Consider the following 17,738-nt stretch of genomic DNA (forward strand, 5'->3'; position numbering starts at 1 on the left):
GGCCTTCTCTATTACTGGCGCATTTTACATTTTTGTCACATTTCAGCTGCACTCGGCTTAATGTTAAATGCTGTAATGACTATTTGGGTGTGCTGGTGGTGACCTGCCTCTAATGTACAGGAGGACAGGATTTGATGTGTAATGTATGGCTGCCAAGCCCTGTGCACGCTAACATGTATTAATTTGTGTGAGTGATACATAGCTCCCCACTGGCACAAGGGTGAATTTTCAGAGAGAAGAGGGGGTGGAAATGAAGATTGATTGAGACAGACTTGTTAACTCTTTCCTGCATACCTGAAAAGATTAACCCTTTCTCCCCAAAAAAAGACTTGGGCTTCCCTTCCCAGCAGCCCCCACAGAGCTGGACAATAAATGATTAGTGCAATGTTATTGTAAGATGATAAAAGGAGGAGGGGGCTTGGAAACTTTCCTGAACTCCATCACATAGTTTTCCATGCTGACTGCTGGCGACAGGCAGGCTGGGGGCTGATGGAATGCTTATGGCTCACAGCTCAGGGTTCGGACAGTTTTTGGTCAGCTCCTACAATACAAATCTATCACCCAGACTTTACAGTTGACAAATGACAGACCCTGAGAGTGGGAGGAAGGGGCAGGGGGGCAGATTCCCCAGTCAATCCAAAAGGTTGTGAGCATCCTCCAGTCTGAGGACAACCCTGACATGGGGATAGATGAGCACATGAAATGGACACTTTGATGTATACAGACACTAGCACTGTGCAGGGGAAGATGGAATAGGCACCATGGTGTACATCTTGGAGAAATATGGAAGTTTTTAGCTGTGTAGCTAGCTTTACTGCTGCCTAAGGTGAAAAGCAAAATGGCACAGCATCTTCCAAATTGGAAATGGGGAAGCGTGGAAATGGAGTGTATAGATTGCCCTCTGCAGTTAGGCAATGCTTTACCAGAGGCTAAAATAGACAGACAGAGGGATAGACAGACAGAGGGATAGGTAGATAGATAGATAGATAGATAGATAGATAGATAGATAGATAGATAGATAGATAGATAGATAGATAGATAGATAGATAGATAGATATGGGATAAATAGATAGATATGAGTTTATTAAGGCCCCAAAAATTAATTTAATATGCATCCTTTGTGTCCTGATTCTCTCCCCATGACAGTAGCTCCAGGAAAGAAGGATTGGGAAGTTGGATTTCAACATGCCTGATCATTATTCTCATGAGAGATATTCTGCTTCCACAAAATGTCTGTAGGGGACACAGGTATCTAGAGGGGACAGGGGTGCCTGGCAGCAGCTTAATCCCCTCTCCACATCAAAAATGCATGTACATAGTTGGGAACGTTTGCCCGACAGATATCTAAGATATGCCGCCAGCTTTATAATGACTGAATAGTTTTATTTAAGCCTCCTTCAGATGTCTGTAAATTATGCATGTTCTATCAGTGTTTTTCACGGACAGAATACTTGCTCATTATAGTCTACATGGCTGTTCATATGTTTGCATTTTTCTACAAACCAAGTGGTTCACAAAAAAGTGGAGACATGTCTGTTTTTAATCCAAATCACAGATCAAAATTACCAATATAAGCATATGGGTCCATGAAAAATCATTAGCAGCACACATTGCCATCCATGTGAGGTCCGTCCTATGTACGTTTTTAACATTGTAATTGATGGGAAAAGCTTAGATTTTTTTTTCCTACAAGAAAATCGCTAATGGTAAATCTGACCAAATACTGATAAAAATCGGATCAAAAACACTGATGAAAATTGTGCCATTGTTTGAGTACCAGAAAAATCACTGACATCTGAATGTGGCCTTAACGCGAGTTCATACCACGTTTGGGCTTCAAGTATACACTGTGACATTTTCCTGGCGCACATTAACTATGTCATCGGACACATCGCAAAAAGAGTGTCCTTGTGATGTTACTTATATAGCGCCATCGAATTCCACAGCGCTTTACAGACATCATCACTGTCTCCATTGGAGCTAACAATCTAGATTCAGTATGTCTTTGGAGTGTGGGAGAAAACCGGAGACCCCGGAGGAAACCCACACAAACAAGGGGAGAACATACAGACTCCTTGCAGATGTTGTCCTTGGTGGAATTTAAACTGAGAACCCCAGCACTGCTGCAATGCTAACCACTGAGCCACCATACAGTGCTAACCACTGAGCCACCATGCTGGTTCAGACAGGCAGATATTTGTCAGTTAAACTTTTTTGTACACAACTATATCAAAAAGTGTAGAAAAGTAAACAAAATATAAAAAAACTATACCACAACATTATTTTAGTGAGTCAGTGGTGACCCGTGCAACTATATGGGCATTGTTATGGATTATTGCTAAGGCCGGCGTCAGACTCAGCGTATGAAATTATGGTCCGTCTTTTACGGCCGTAATACGCAGAAATGTTCCCAAAATAGTGATCCGTATGTCATCCGTAGGCAGGGTGTGTCAGCGTATTTTGCGCATGTCATCCTCCGTATGTAATCCGTATGGCATCCGTACTGCGATATTTTCTCGCAGGCTTGCAAAACCGACATCTAATGGATTTATGTGCTCAAATGTTCGTTAAAACATTTATACAGTATCTATATATATATATATATATATATATATATATATATATATATATATATATATATATATATATATACAGTATATATGTCATTGAGACACACATATATATATATATATATATATATATATATATTTAATTCAGCGCTAGATAGCATAAAAGCCGGTAATTCAATTGCCGGCTTTTGCTATCTCCTTCCTAAACCCAACATGATATGAGACATGGTTTACATACAGTAAACCATCTCATATCCCTTTTTTTTTGCATATTCCACAATACTAATGTTAGTAGAGTGTATGTGCAAAATTTGGGCCCTCTAGCTGTTAAATTAAAGGGTTAAATCGTGGAAAAAATTGGCGCGGGCTCCCGCGCAATTTTCTCCACCAGAGTGGTAAAGCCAGTGACTGAGGGCAGATATTAATAGCCTAGAGAGGGTCCATGGTTATTGGCCCCCCCTTGCTAAAAACATCTGCCCCCAGCCACCCCAGAAAAGGCACATCTGGAAGATGTGCCTATTCTGGCACTTGGCCACTCTCTTCCCACTCCAGTGTAGCTGTGGGATATGGGGTAATGAAGGGTCAATGTCACCTTGCTATTGGAAGGTGACATTAAGCCAGGTTAATAATGGAGAGGCGTCAATTATGACACTTATCCATTATTAATCCAATAGTACGAAATGGTTAATAAAACACACACACATTATTACAAAGTACTTTAATGAAATAAAGACACAGGGTGTTTTAATATTTTATTAGACTCTTAATCCACCTGAAGACACTCGTTCTGTAAAAAAGGAAAAATAAAAAAACAACAATATCCCATACCTTCCGTTGTTCAGGTCACGTCCCACGATGTAAATCCATCTGAAGGGGTTAAATCATTTTACACCCAGGAGCTCTGCTAATGCAGTGCTCCTGGCTGTAAAACCCCCCGGGGAATGAATGGAAAGCAGGGGAATGTCCTGTAGTTACCTTGAGTCGCGGTGATGCGCCCTCTGCTGGATGTCCGCATATGAACTCGAGCGTGGGAAAAATTCCCAGGCTCAAGTTCATATGAGGACATCCAGCAGAGAGCGCATCACCGCGACTCAAGGTAACTACAGGACATTCCCCTACATTCCATTCATTCACCAAGTTTTACAGACAGGAGCTACTGCATTAGCAGAGCTCCTGGGTGTAAAATGATTTAACCCCTTCAGATGGATTTACATCGTGGGACGTGACCTGAACAACGGAAGGTATGGGATATTGTTGTTTTTTTATTTTTCCTTTTTTACAGAACGAGGGTCTTCAGGTGGATTAAGAGTCTAATAAAATATTAAAACACCCTGTGTCTTTATTTCATTAAAGTACTTTGTAATAATGTGTGTGTGTTTTATTAACCATTTCGTACTATTGGTTTAATAATGGATAGGTATCATAATTGACGCCTCTCCATTATTAATCTGGCTTAATGTCACCTTACAATAGCAAGGTGACATTAACCTTTCATTACCCCATATCCCACAGCTACACGGGAGTGGGAAGAGAGTGGCCAAGTGCCAGAATAGGCGCATCTTCCAGATGTGCCTTTTCTGGGGTGGCTGGGGGCAGATGTTTTTAGCAAGGGGGGGCCAATAACCATGGACCCTCTCTAGGCTATTAATATCTGCCCTCAGTCACTGGCTTTACCACTCTGGCGGAGAAAATTGCGCGGGAGCCCACGCCAATTTTTTCCACAATTTAACCCTTTGATTTAATAGCTAGAGGGCCCAAATTTTGCACATACACACTACTAACATTAGTAGTGTGGAATATGCAAAAAAATAAAAGGGATATGAGATGGTTTACTGTATGTAAACCATGTCTCATATCATGTCGGGTTTGGGAAGGAGATAGCAAAAGCCGGCAATTGAATTACCGGCTTTTATGTTATCTAGCGCTGTATGAAATATAAATATATATATATGTGTCTCACTGACATATATATATATATATATATATATATATATAATAAGAAAAAAGGAACAGCACAACATAGGTACTTATCTTCGGGTGCAAAGCCCCAGGTAATCAGTCCAACGATTACTGCAAATTCACAGAGACTCAAAAAAGAGGCAGCACTCCATACTCATGGTGAAACATGTGGCAGGTTGATAAAGCTGCTTGATAAAGGCTCAGTTTGAGCTGAAACGTCGCCCGGCTATGTGGGTCGATTAAACCTGCCACATGTTTCACCATGAGTATGGAGTGCTGCCTCTTTTTTGAGTCTCTATATATATATATACCTATTCTATGTGTAGACATTTATTCTACCTATTCTATTCTGTCAGTGTGATTTTACTGTACACCACACTGAATTGCCGGCTTTTCTAGAGAACACCGGTGCGTATTTCTCGCAAGTCACACGCATGGTCCGTGTGTAATCCATATTTTTCTCGCCCCCATAGACTTTCATTGGCGATTTTTTTTTTGCGCAATACGGTGACAAACGCAGCATGCTGCGATTTTCTACGGCCGTACAAGACCGTATAATACGGATCAGTAAAATACGGCAGATAGGAGCTGGGCCATAGAGAATCATTGTACCGTATGCAATCTGTATTTTCTGCACCTCTCATATGTCCGTAAAACTCGCTAGTGTGACACCGGCTTAAGCAAAACTATAAAACGGCTCTGAGTTAGGCTGCCGTCACACTAGCAGTATTTGGTCAGTATTTTACATCAGTATTTGTAAGCCAAAACCAGGAGTGGGTGATAAATACAGAAGTGGTGCATATATTTCTATCATACTTTTCCTCGAATTGTTCCACTCCTGGTTTTGGCTTACACATACTGATGTAAAATACTGACCAAATACTGCTAGAGTGACGGCAGCCTTACAAGAAACACGTCACCACTTCTGTATTTATCACCCGCTCCTGGTTTTGGCTTCCAAATACTGAGGTAAAATACTGACCAAATACTCAACATGTGCACGTGGCCTAACAGACAAAACAGGAACATGTTATTTTCAAGGCCACATTCACACATTGAGCATTTGATGAATTTTTTACTTCAGTGTTTATAAGCCAATGCCAGGAGTGGAACAATCAGAGGAAAAGTATAATAGACAAACGTCACCACTTCTGCATTTATCACCCACTCCTGGTTTTGGCTACAAATACTGAGGTAAAATACTCACCAAATACTGAACGTGTGACCGTGGCCTTAGTTGCATCCTTGTGCTGTCCTTTCCCCACTATCTGCTTGCTAGGAGAAGATAGGCGGCAACTTCCATCATTTTTTTGGTTTGCAAACATAAAAAAATGATGGGAAAAAAATTACTTGGCGTTATCTTACCACAACTCAAGACAATGCAGAATAAACAGTGATAAGACGACCTCTCATTATATAAAATAATACAACCCCCATCGTCCCTGCCCTGCACATACTACTTCTGCTGTTTGACAGGGGATTAATGATAGAAACTTCCAGCTGCTTCGGTTTAAAGAGGGTTTAATTTGCAAACAGTGAGTTAAATATGGCAATTGCTGATAATGGCGATTGTATAAATCGTGATGATTGAACCAGGCCTGTCCGTTAGCTTGTGTAACCTTTTCTGCACAGTGATCACTTTGACATTGCTAATATTTAGGGTCAATTACTCCCATGGAGTGATCATTTACTGATAACTGAACTTGTAGCCATTCCCTTATCTTCACCTGTCAAATCAAGCAAAGTTTTCAGCTACAGAACAAGATCCAGGCAGCACAGGGGACTATAGGCTGCCGTCACACTAGCAGTATTTGGTCAGTATTTTACCTCAGTATTTGTAAGCCAAAACCAGGAGTGGAGCAATTAGAGGAAAAGTGTAATAGAAACAAGTCACCACTTTGTATTTATCACCCACTCCTGGTTTTGGCTTACAAATACTGATGTAAAATGCTGACCAAATACTGCTAGTGTGACGGCAGCCTAATACAGAGAGATTCATCCAGAGGCCTCAGCTGCTGCGTGCCTCCTGCTGATGTTCCAGACATTACAGCTCAACACGTGCTAGAATAATAATAATAATAATCTTTATTTTTATATAGCGCTAACATATTCCGCAGCGCTTTACAGGTTGCACACACATTATCGTCACTGTCCCCGTTGGGGCTCACAATCTAAATTCCCTATCAGTATGTCTTTGGAATGTGGGAGGAAACCGGAGTACCCGGAGGAACCTACGCAAACACGGAGAGAACATACAAACTCTTTGCAGGTCATGCTGGAACTTGTAGTTCCGCAAATGCTTGAAATACATGGGCTAACTATCCAAACTGCAGCAGCTTCTATACATTCATTTCTACGTTTATTCTATATGTTCATTTTGACACTGGCTCTCCAATTGTTTAAAAAATTACAACTCCCTTCAAGTCTTGAGAGTCTGTGGCCTTTAGGCAATAATGGGTGTTGTAGTTTTGCCATAGCAGTTGGAGACCATTATTTTATAGGATAAGATACTACTCATATGGTATATTGAAACTGTAAAAACTATGAAAGGATGGGCTAAGGGATCGCTCCCGACTCCATCATTAATGTACATTAATTGCAGAGTAGGGGTTATCTACTAGGGGTCGGACAAATGGCCACCAGATAGATATTTCTCCTGACACTTTTCCCAGGAGCAACTAAATAACTACGGTAAATAGGAGAAAAATATATAAAATCTTCCCATTATAACCCCCTATGCTTATTTCAAAATACTGCTGCTAAACAATGACCATATCTGAACAGCCATGGTTGCAGTCTGAACATGTCCAGCACACAAAAACTCACTAGCTTCTTTTGGATTACATTTTAAGTCCATGCTCATGCGTTCAGTAGTTGGTTAGTATTTTACCTCAGTATTTGTAATCCAGAATCAGGAGAGGAACAATCAGAGGAAAAGAATAATAGAAACACGTCACCACTTCTGTATTTTTCACCCACTCCTGGTTTTGACTTACAGATACTGAGGTAAAATACTGACCAAATATTGAACATGTGAATGTGGCCTTAGAATGGATCCAGCAGCACTCCAGTCCAGCTAAAAAAAACACTGGATCTGTTTTTTTTTTTTACATTGAAGTCTATGGGAAACTGATCTGTTAATTAATAGCCATTTTCTTTATTTGAAAAGGATCTATTTTTTTTCATATTGAAAAATATAAATGTGAGTAAATGAAGGAAGACTTACTATATTATCAATGCTCATTATGTGCAATTTATGCGCATTTCACGTACACATTCTACAAGTGTTTTTTGCCATTATAGTCTATGGATTACATGCTTTTTTTTTTTTGCGGATCATGTGTCTATGCAAAAATAACAGCGACATGTCTGTTTTTTACTGACATTATGGCATAAAAAGTACCAATATAAGTCTATGGGTCCGTAAAAATCAGACAGCACATAGATGGCATCAGTGTACAGACCATGTGATGTCCGTGAATAACATTGTAATGTATAGAAGATTTGTCATTCATTTATTCATTTTTCCATACAATGGTAAAAACTGACACTCGGATCAAACACTGATGACACTCGGACCATTTTTTTGCATAAGTGAAAAAACACAGACGTCTGAACGAGGCCTAAAGGCTCATTCAGACGAACATATTATATGGATGTGTGCTGTCAGATGACAGTTTTTCATATGGACTGCAAAAAAAAATTGCTGCATGCACTCTTTTCTTCCATATTTCAGATGAGGCTCGCCTATTCAAGTCTACGGGTGCGCAAAAAAAAAAAAATTGGATCCCACATTGAACATTGTGTCCAATTTTTGGTATATTGTTCTTATCAGCCTCGGAAACTGTATTTGATTATGGATATTTAAAACTGATGATGTAAAATATGGACGCAAGGATGAAAATTGTCAGCGTTTTTGGGATGAAAATGGGACTTTATTTCATTCCTTTGTTTGACCTCAGCCCCACACATGACTGTATCAATAAAGTTTGGTCAAAGGCAAATACCAGGACATGTCAAAAACAAGGCAGCTTTTTTAAAACATGATGTACCCAAAAGATACAAAAACCACAGTGTAAAAAAAAAGTGATAAAAACCCATGTAAAAAAAAAACGCACTCAGCAACTCAATGAAAAAAAGCGTAGAAAATCTGCAGCATCAAAAAATCTCCAAATACTGATCGTGGGATGAATGCACACACAGCATTCTACCATATAGCGGCATCACCATACACATTACACCAATTGTAGAGACCACCAAATTATCTGGATTCATCAACCCACATCAGTAGTTAGCTCACAGATATGTTTTCGTGTACGTGGAGAAATATGCTGCAGATATTTTAGTCTAGATTTGCATGTGAAAAATCTGCAGCGTATTACATGACCGCAAGGCTGATTACATGTTAGCATTTACATGTGACATGTGGATTTTGATGTAAAATTGCCTTGGATTCATGGCAAAATTCACAGTAGATAGCATATATATGTATATGTGTTGTCACACACACACACACACACACACAACTTCTCCTTAAAAAAAAAAACAAATAAAAAAACACGTACTCTCATTCGTTTTCTTGGAAGAATTTTCCAAAAGTATTTTCCCATTTTTGTGGCTTTTTTTTTTTTTTTTTTTACTCACACACTTTTGTTCCTATAGAAAACACTCTGAGGGTACGTGCACACGTTGCGGATTGGCCGCTGTGGATTTGCAGCAGTTTTCCATGCGGTTTACACTACCATGTAAACCCATGGAAAACCAAATCCACAGTGCCCATGCTGCGGAAAATAGCCTGAGAATAAAAAAAATAATAAATAGTACAACTAAAGCATTTGAGAAAACTGCAAGGACCCACCACTCCTTTGCATCCTCCCCCCCCCCCCCCCGAAAAAAAACAAACAAAAAAAAAACACCAGGGTTAAACAATGACACAAAAAACCCTACCCTTCCTACTGTGAGCCAACATCTGGAATATAAAAAAGGTTCATTTTATTTTTAATCCATGTGCTGCCATATGGAGGCTGTGTGACCTCCATTTTCTGAATCTATGAAGAAGACCCCTATAATATGGTATATTGGTACACAGGGGAAGGGGGTCTTTATCATGGATCAGTAGGGGACACAGCTTTATACATATTGCTTTTTTTCATGTACAGTTTCCAAGTTATCTCCACTTGTATGCTCAGGACCAATAATTTTAGGACTTTATGGACTCCACAGAAATCTTCATTTACTAATTACTGCCCATCTGAGTCCTCTGAAAAGCTACTGAAATGCATCCCCACTATATTCAGGATCTCTGCCCTACTGCTGAATGCTCAGGTGCCAGCACAGCGAGCAAGTCACTGATACAACCCATCCACAGTATTCTGATTAAACGGCATGCCGGCATTTGTAGTTCCACATGACTGGCAATCGCTATATCATGTGCAGAAAAAGCAGCAGTCCAGGCTAGTGTAGTGTAGCTCCAACATCAGAGCAGACCCCCGACTGTCAGATCCAGGGTATGCAACTCCCCCTACCCCGCACTGTCACTTCAGCACAAGTGTCGCACTTATGTGACTTATGTGACAATATGTCCTTGTCACTGACACACAATTGTGGTTTTCTCTAGGATCGCACTGCGACATAGAAGAGGAGAATGATCATTACCAGGAGCAGCCTGTCTACAGGAAATATAGGGGGGTGGTCCCCAACAAGGGTCCCTGTGCCGTCATTTGCCTTAATATTATTAATAATAGGCGATCTTAGAAGATCTAATTTGTTAGAATCATCCACAAAATAAAAAGTAATGTTCTCCCTGTTCTCTAACATTAAGCTCACAATTATTATGTGATGCCCTATTGAACATGGTTTCACACGGAGGATTATATGATGATGATAATATAAATTATTATTTATTCTCTGCGCCATAATCATCATTACTGCTAATAACCAAGGACTAATAGTAATCACAATCATATAGTGATTATCTGTATATGGAAGTACAGGGGACAGAGATGGAAGAATAATGGCTGGTTACATGAAAGGACAAGCTGGGCTGTGTATGACAATATTATATTATTATTATTGTGATTATTATTATTATCACTACCACTATTAGTATTGTATAGTCCAATGGTTTGTATTACTATCTTTACTATCATTAGATTTTCAGCATGTTCTCAGAAACGAATAATAAATAAAACACTGGTAGTTATATATATATATATATATATATATATATATATATATATATATATATATATATATATATATATATATATATATATATATATATATATATATATAACACACATCACATTAGTTATATTACTATTTATATATGGGTTATATATTTAGTATATAACTGTGATAGTAATATAATGTGAAATTCATATACATATATATATGTATATATATAAATATATATGTATATATTTGCTAATGTTAAATATCTCATATTACTACTAGTCATGTAGATATATATAATGTAGAATTTTAATTAATAATAATATTATTATTATCATGGCTATATATCACTAATAGTGAGGATTATATATATATATATATATATATATATATATATAATGTAGTAGTATATGTTTATTATATTGTAACCTTTAAGTTAAATATCACTTTTTTGTTGTTATTATTATTAGTAGTAGTAGAAGCCAGTAATAATAATTAAAATAATATATCTGGATAACTAACATTTAGAGGTGCAGGGAGGTTTATTTTAAGTATAAGGTAATCCTGTATGACAATATAGCAGCCCTGGCAGTGTTATTGTATCTAATCAATTTACCATCTATTACTACCACTTGACATTATGGCTCGGCCTTGACAAAATTATTGACAGATCCATCTCCCAGCATTATAATAATGTTCATAGTATTTGATTATTATTCTGCTCTCTGATACGAGGGAACATTATCATCTCAGTGTAATAAGTGTGAATGAGGAGATTATCTGCTGTGATCCCTGCAGTAAATATCAGGTATATCAACTCTAATGTCAGATGTCAATTGCAAAGAGGTTATCACAGCAATCCATTAGTAATCACTTTCTGAAATAGCAGGACAAGGAAAAGAAAAGTATAGCCTTTCAACAGTGAGATAGAAGCACATATATATATAATATATAATCACACATTTTATATATATGACAAACATATTCATCACACATTCATAAATACACAATGAAAAGTGTTTCTTCAGATGCTTCTACATTTGCAGTTATGTTATAGAATTATATAATGGAATATATATGAACGTATCACCACCAGATATATGTCAGGGTAGGTCTTTTAATACTGTTTTGATACATTGTGTATTTTGCAATGTATCTTTGTTACTTCCCTTATCCTGCTGTATACTACCTATACATTATTCTACAAGATTGATATACAATAGCTATAAATATATGCAATGTACAATTCCTGGTGTGGAAGAGACACTGGGAAATTTTAGCATTATTTTAATCCATATTTATTTATGTGATTCTAACTAAAATACATTCTTATTTATTTTGCATCGTTGTGTGTGTTGTGTCAATCCATCTATTCAATATACATCAGTCTAACATGTATCAAGCTATATAGCTGTGCCTTTCTACCAATCTATCTACTATGTTCCTCTCTAGTTCTCACATATCACTACAAGTCCATTTTGCTGAGCTAAGTCGATACTGAGCGCAATAACTAACAATGTCCTGCTTATATCCTGTGGTTTCAGTAGCAGTCGCTGTATTAAAAGCAGCAATGATCAAAGTGCTACATAAGCCATCTAGATAAACAGGATAAAGTGGCCAATCCCTATAACAATGCGGAGACCCTCCTGAACCCCCCCAGAGACCTCACCAAATCACCTCCATAAAGTTTCTAACATAAAGCGGGAAATGATATCCTGTCATAATACTAAAGGTAACAAATACAAAATACAGCACGCCCCCTGCCACAGTTCAGGAGTTATTCTATCTATCTATCTATCTATCTATCTATCTATCTATCTATCTATCTATCTATCTATCTATCTATCTATCTATCTATCTATGTGTGTGTGTATATATATATATATATATATATATATATATATATATATATATATATATATATATATATATATATATATATATTTATAGCTATATAATAACTCCTGTTTTCTGTATTTATTACCATTAGTCATGGCGATATATATATATATATATATATATATATATATATATATATATATATATATATCTTATTGTATTGCCATCGCTGGTTATGGCACACACACTATATGGTCCTATAAGTGAGTTGGTGAAAAAACAAGCAAATTGTGGTTTTTATTTACCCATTTGTTTGCCTGTACAATACATACACACACTATATAATAGTATATGTGGATTATGGATTATACACACACACTGTATGTGTGGTCTCTCCTCTCCATACTGTATATAATAATAACATAAATATAATCTCTCATAACTATCTATTCTATATATATATATATATATATATGTCACAAAAACAGGCAGCACTCCATATTCTTAAAGGTAATTTGCAGGTCTTTATTGAGCCCACATCTCATGCAACGTTTCAGCTCTCAACTGAGCCTTTCTCAAGCCTATATATATATATATAGTACATTATACATATTATCACACGCACTCTGTGGTAGTATATGAGGACTCTGATTGCTATACTGTTTATATATATATATATATATACAAGCACCCTATGGTAGTATATATGGACTCTCCTCTCCATACTTTATATATATATACATACATATACACACAAGCACTCTATTGTAGTATATATGGACTCTCTTCTCCATACTTATATATATATATACATACATATACACACAAGCGCTCTATGGTAGTATATATGGACTCTCCTCTCCATACTTCCCACATAGTTCCCATTAGGCCACGGTAAGGATCAGCCCCTGCACCACTCACCCAGGCTGGGTCGTCTCCCTGGTAGACCCGGTCTGCTCTGCAGGCTGTGCAACATGCTGCTGTCAAAGTGTCCCGTTGCCCAGGTGGGTGGCATCTCTGGGCTGACATAAGGGTAGGGGCTGGAGTAGGAGCCATTCACTGAGCGCACCAGTGGGTTTCCATACGGTTCCCTGGTCATCAGGGGGCTTTGAAAGGCTCCGTCCCTTCCAGCGTTGTTGCCCACGGGTGGACTGTGCGAGTAGGAGAAACCCGTGGGTGTGTGAGGACTGCTGGCATTAAACGCGTGGTTGTCATTAGCCGCCTGTGTCCACGCCGGGTGGCTGCCCAGGTGGTGGCCTTGGTGGGCACTGTCGCAGCTCTGCAGGTAGGGCAGGGGTTGCAGCACGGTGGGCACACGTGCAGTCTGCATGTAGTGGTTGGCAGTGGGGTGCAGGAAATTGGCTGAATCATGAGGGTAGGCAGACTGGCCGTGGTTGGACGTTAGCGCCAGGCCCTGGTACATGGTCAATGCTTATATCCAAAATCCCAGGCGGAGTGATGGTGGTGATGATGCTGGTGAGGATCCTTCTCCAGGTCTACAGTGACAATCTCCTGCTTTCTGCACTTCTGAAGTACCTGGAACTGTGTGGAGGAGACAAAAGTTAAGAAATCTGAGTAGTGCAGCCAAGGAGGGGGAAGGGGCTGAGACCTGGGGTAGGAGGGGGCACTGAGGATGAAGGACACCTATGGGCACCCATACTAATCACATATAGGTATGCACTACAAGGAAGGCAGCAGCCTCCAGACCCGTGCCAACCTCAAAGGGGCATCTGGGGGTTCACGCACGGGACATTCCTGATAACCCTGGGTATAAATCTTGCGTGGAGTGAGGGCATGAAGCGCAAACATTTGTACAGCGATAAGACGATATAGTGAGATATGGGAGCGCGTCCTGCAGATCTGCCACCCCAGTATCCCAGTATAAACCTGCCCTGGTTTTATCTGTCAGATAAGGAGGAGAGCTGGGGAGATACCGGCGGGAGGAGAGGGGAGAGCTACTCACACGGTCCGGGTGCTCCTGCAGACACTACGAGGCGGCCTCCCGGGAGAGGAGCAGAGCAGCGCGTCCTCCTCCTGCGCCGCCGACCTGGGAGCAACTGACTGGCGGCCCCACGTTACTGCAGGGCAATTGTATGGGCAGAGTCACGTGACGCGCAGAGGAGCACCTGGTGTCCCCGGGGATTGGTGACTGCACCCGCAACAGGCACAGAATGGCAACGTCTCCTGTGTGCCCTGTATATGGCCAGCAATGGTAACCTGCAGTGCCCTGATGTGCTGCCATCCATGGTCAGCTCAACCAAATATGTGGGCACAGGGCCATACATATATATGGTATTAATGTGCCTGGGTCTTATCTATCTATCTATCTATCTATCTATCTATCTATCTATCTATCTATCTATCTATCTATCTATCTATCGTGAAAGACCAGAGTTACCTGTGTCTGTATAATAATCCCTGAATCTGTATATAATAATATACGTAAAGGTATATTCTAACATGGTCAGAATATAGTCAGAGACCTATGAGTGCAGGGTGACTGTATATGAGTACATACTGCATTGTGTTTAATGGTGACAATTGTACATTTTGTTTATATATTTTATGCAATTAATTTATAGCCATTACTGTAGATATGTTGAAGCACATTCTATATACTGTATATGTATATGCAAAAAGTTGTGTCAAGTTCTGGGGAGTCGAAACGTTGCACACGTGGCCTGATAAGAGTTTGTATGCACTTTTCATACCTACATGCGTTGTGCAGGTAAGTGATCGCAGACATAAGTGGTTTATATTAACTGTATCCAGCCCAGTGTTTTTATTCTACATATTATATGTCTGTGTGCAGCATATAGCACTTGACAAAGCTCATATTATGCGACTTTAAGGATAAAATAATAAATGTGCGGCATATACAATATTTCCAAGCTTAGTAATCATCATTACGAAAACCTCCATAATCATAGACAAAAATACAAATTATACTTTAATCTTCCAAGCCGATGTGTTGCCGCATGTGTGGCAGTATAATAAAACTCTGCTCATGTATACTAAAAAAAAGCATATTATTAATAATAATAATAATAATAATGTTAATAATAATTTAATAATAAAGTTAACAATAATGCCATTATTGTCAGCTCTGTAAGAGAGAGATTATTTTGCTCTAATGTTTGGAGTATTAACATTACTATACTTAGAGACATAATATCTGGTTTGTGACCTGTAATAACCGCATCAGATAAAATGTGAGTTCGCTGATTTCGCAGTAATCCCAGTCGCTCTGTGTGTGTTCTGTAAGTGCAAAGTAACAATGTGCCAATGTCTGAACTGCAGAATGCAGCAACCTAACACTCATGTGCTCTATCCAGGTACCAGTACAGGACAACCAATAGCTCACAAGGTAACAACTACCTGTATTGACTTAGTATAAGGGAACAACGTGTGACATAAATGTGCATTCTCTAGGTACAAGGTAATAACACAACAGATACAATGTAACACATAGAGCCACTCTATAGGTCCAGGGAACAAGATAAAGTGTCACAAAACAATGTGTTTTCTCAAGAAAGCTGTCTAACACACAATATGTGACCTAAATAGAATTTACAAGAAATGTATGTTATATAAATACAATGCAACCAAATACAATGAAACAATATTGACCCCTCCTGTATCTACTTGTAAACTAGTAAGATACAATGTAACAACTGTGTGCGCTCCCATTATACAATTAATATACTTTGTAAAACACACTAATAGATTAAATTATACCAAATACATTAAGTTAGTACATAATCACTGTCTGTACTCATTAAGCACAATGATATATCAAAGTACAATGTAACAACACACATACAGTAACATATAGAAACCTATAATAAACAGTATAACAACAATCGTGTACCCTCTATGTAATAATGCATGAGGAATAAGTCCATGAGAAAACTCTTTTTGTACAAATTGTAACAAGCGACAACATGTAACACAAAAAACAACCCCAAGTATCCAACCTCTGCATATACTGCACCATTAGCCCTATATCCAGCTGCCGAAAGCAGAATCTGTACATTTGGATGAGCTATAGGAGCGTCAGCGAAGTGCTGGACTTTCCTTCTATGTCCACTATATATTGTCTGGGGATGGAAGTACCAATAAAATGTATAAAGCCACCATATAACGCATATAGCCACTTACCTATATATATATATATTACTAATAATGATATTCACTGTCTTTAACGAGAGAAACTTTTTCACATTATATGATTTCTATACATTTTGGCAATGTTTTGCTCTTAATAAATTATTCTCTAATCTGTGGCTTGCTGGGAATTGTAGTTACCAAACAGTTGTTGAACTACAGTTTGTAGATAATTAATATTTCGTCTAATGAGGAGATTGATAGTTAAATAATTAGTTAATATTCAATTAGCTACTTTATTATTAGAAGCTAATTGCACTCTGGGTTCTGTAGAGTAATGAGATGATGATGATGATTATATGTATATATATATATATATATATATATATATATATATATATATATATATATATATATATATATATATATATATATATTAACCCCCCACAAAAAAAAAGTCCAGAGAGATATTTGTGCCCCTGTCAAACATCACCGCAGAGGACCCCTCTTGTATTTCTATTCCCGGGGAGAAGACCCCGGGACATAGAGTCTGATCTCTCATTGTGCACAGTGGGGATGAAGAGAACGCCATTCTCCATGCAGATGAGCTGGAGCCAGTCTAATCTAATAATGGCCATTATCAGTCCGGGTGTTTATCTCCAGCCAGTCACTGGCCTATACATAAATAAGGAGAGCAGGGTGCTGCACCCCCAGTATATGGAGCTGTCACTCACTGGGGAGGGGGCAGGGAGACGCCTCACTACCACATGCAGGCAAAGGGGCAATGCTGAGGTCAAATCCTTCCTAACCTCCAGGATTTTATTTTGGAGCGGTTGCCGGTAATGGAGGACGACATGCTCCCGGGATCAGAGCTGCTGCTCCTCTACTAATCATCCTGAGAGACACATCGTGAGATATTTACCTCCTGTGACCCCAAGAGAGGAATCCTGCCTATTCCGATATCATGACAGCTCACAGCACCCTGCATTCATTATTAATACGTGTTATTACTATTAGCCTTACTATAATGTATGCTGTTATGTGATACCATGATTCATTATCACCAGAATGTAGTCATCATGTATGTCT

General features: G+C 38.8%; 1 protein-coding gene across 2 annotated transcripts in view; it reads right to left on the bottom strand.

The window, feature by feature from the left end:
• Positions 1–14,642, bottom strand: part of GATA5 (GATA binding protein 5) — a 33,184-nt gene extending 18,542 nt beyond the window's left edge. For both annotated transcript variants that reach the window (XM_077252888.1, XM_077252887.1), the window contains exons 1-2: positions 14,506–14,642; positions 13,464–14,084 (exon numbers count right to left, since the gene is read on the bottom strand). In XM_077252888.1, coding sequence (XP_077109003.1) covers positions 13,464–13,965 — 502 coding nt within the window. In that variant the 5' untranslated portion in view covers positions 13,966–14,084; positions 14,506–14,642. The remainder of the gene's footprint in view (positions 1–13,463; positions 14,085–14,505) is intronic.
• Positions 14,643–17,738: the final 3,096 nt, after the last annotated feature.

Source organism: Ranitomeya variabilis, chromosome 4 (assembly GCF_051348905.1).
Source record: "Ranitomeya variabilis isolate aRanVar5 chromosome 4, aRanVar5.hap1, whole genome shotgun sequence".
NCBI classification, from domain to species: Eukaryota; Metazoa; Chordata; class Amphibia; order Anura; family Dendrobatidae; genus Ranitomeya; species Ranitomeya variabilis.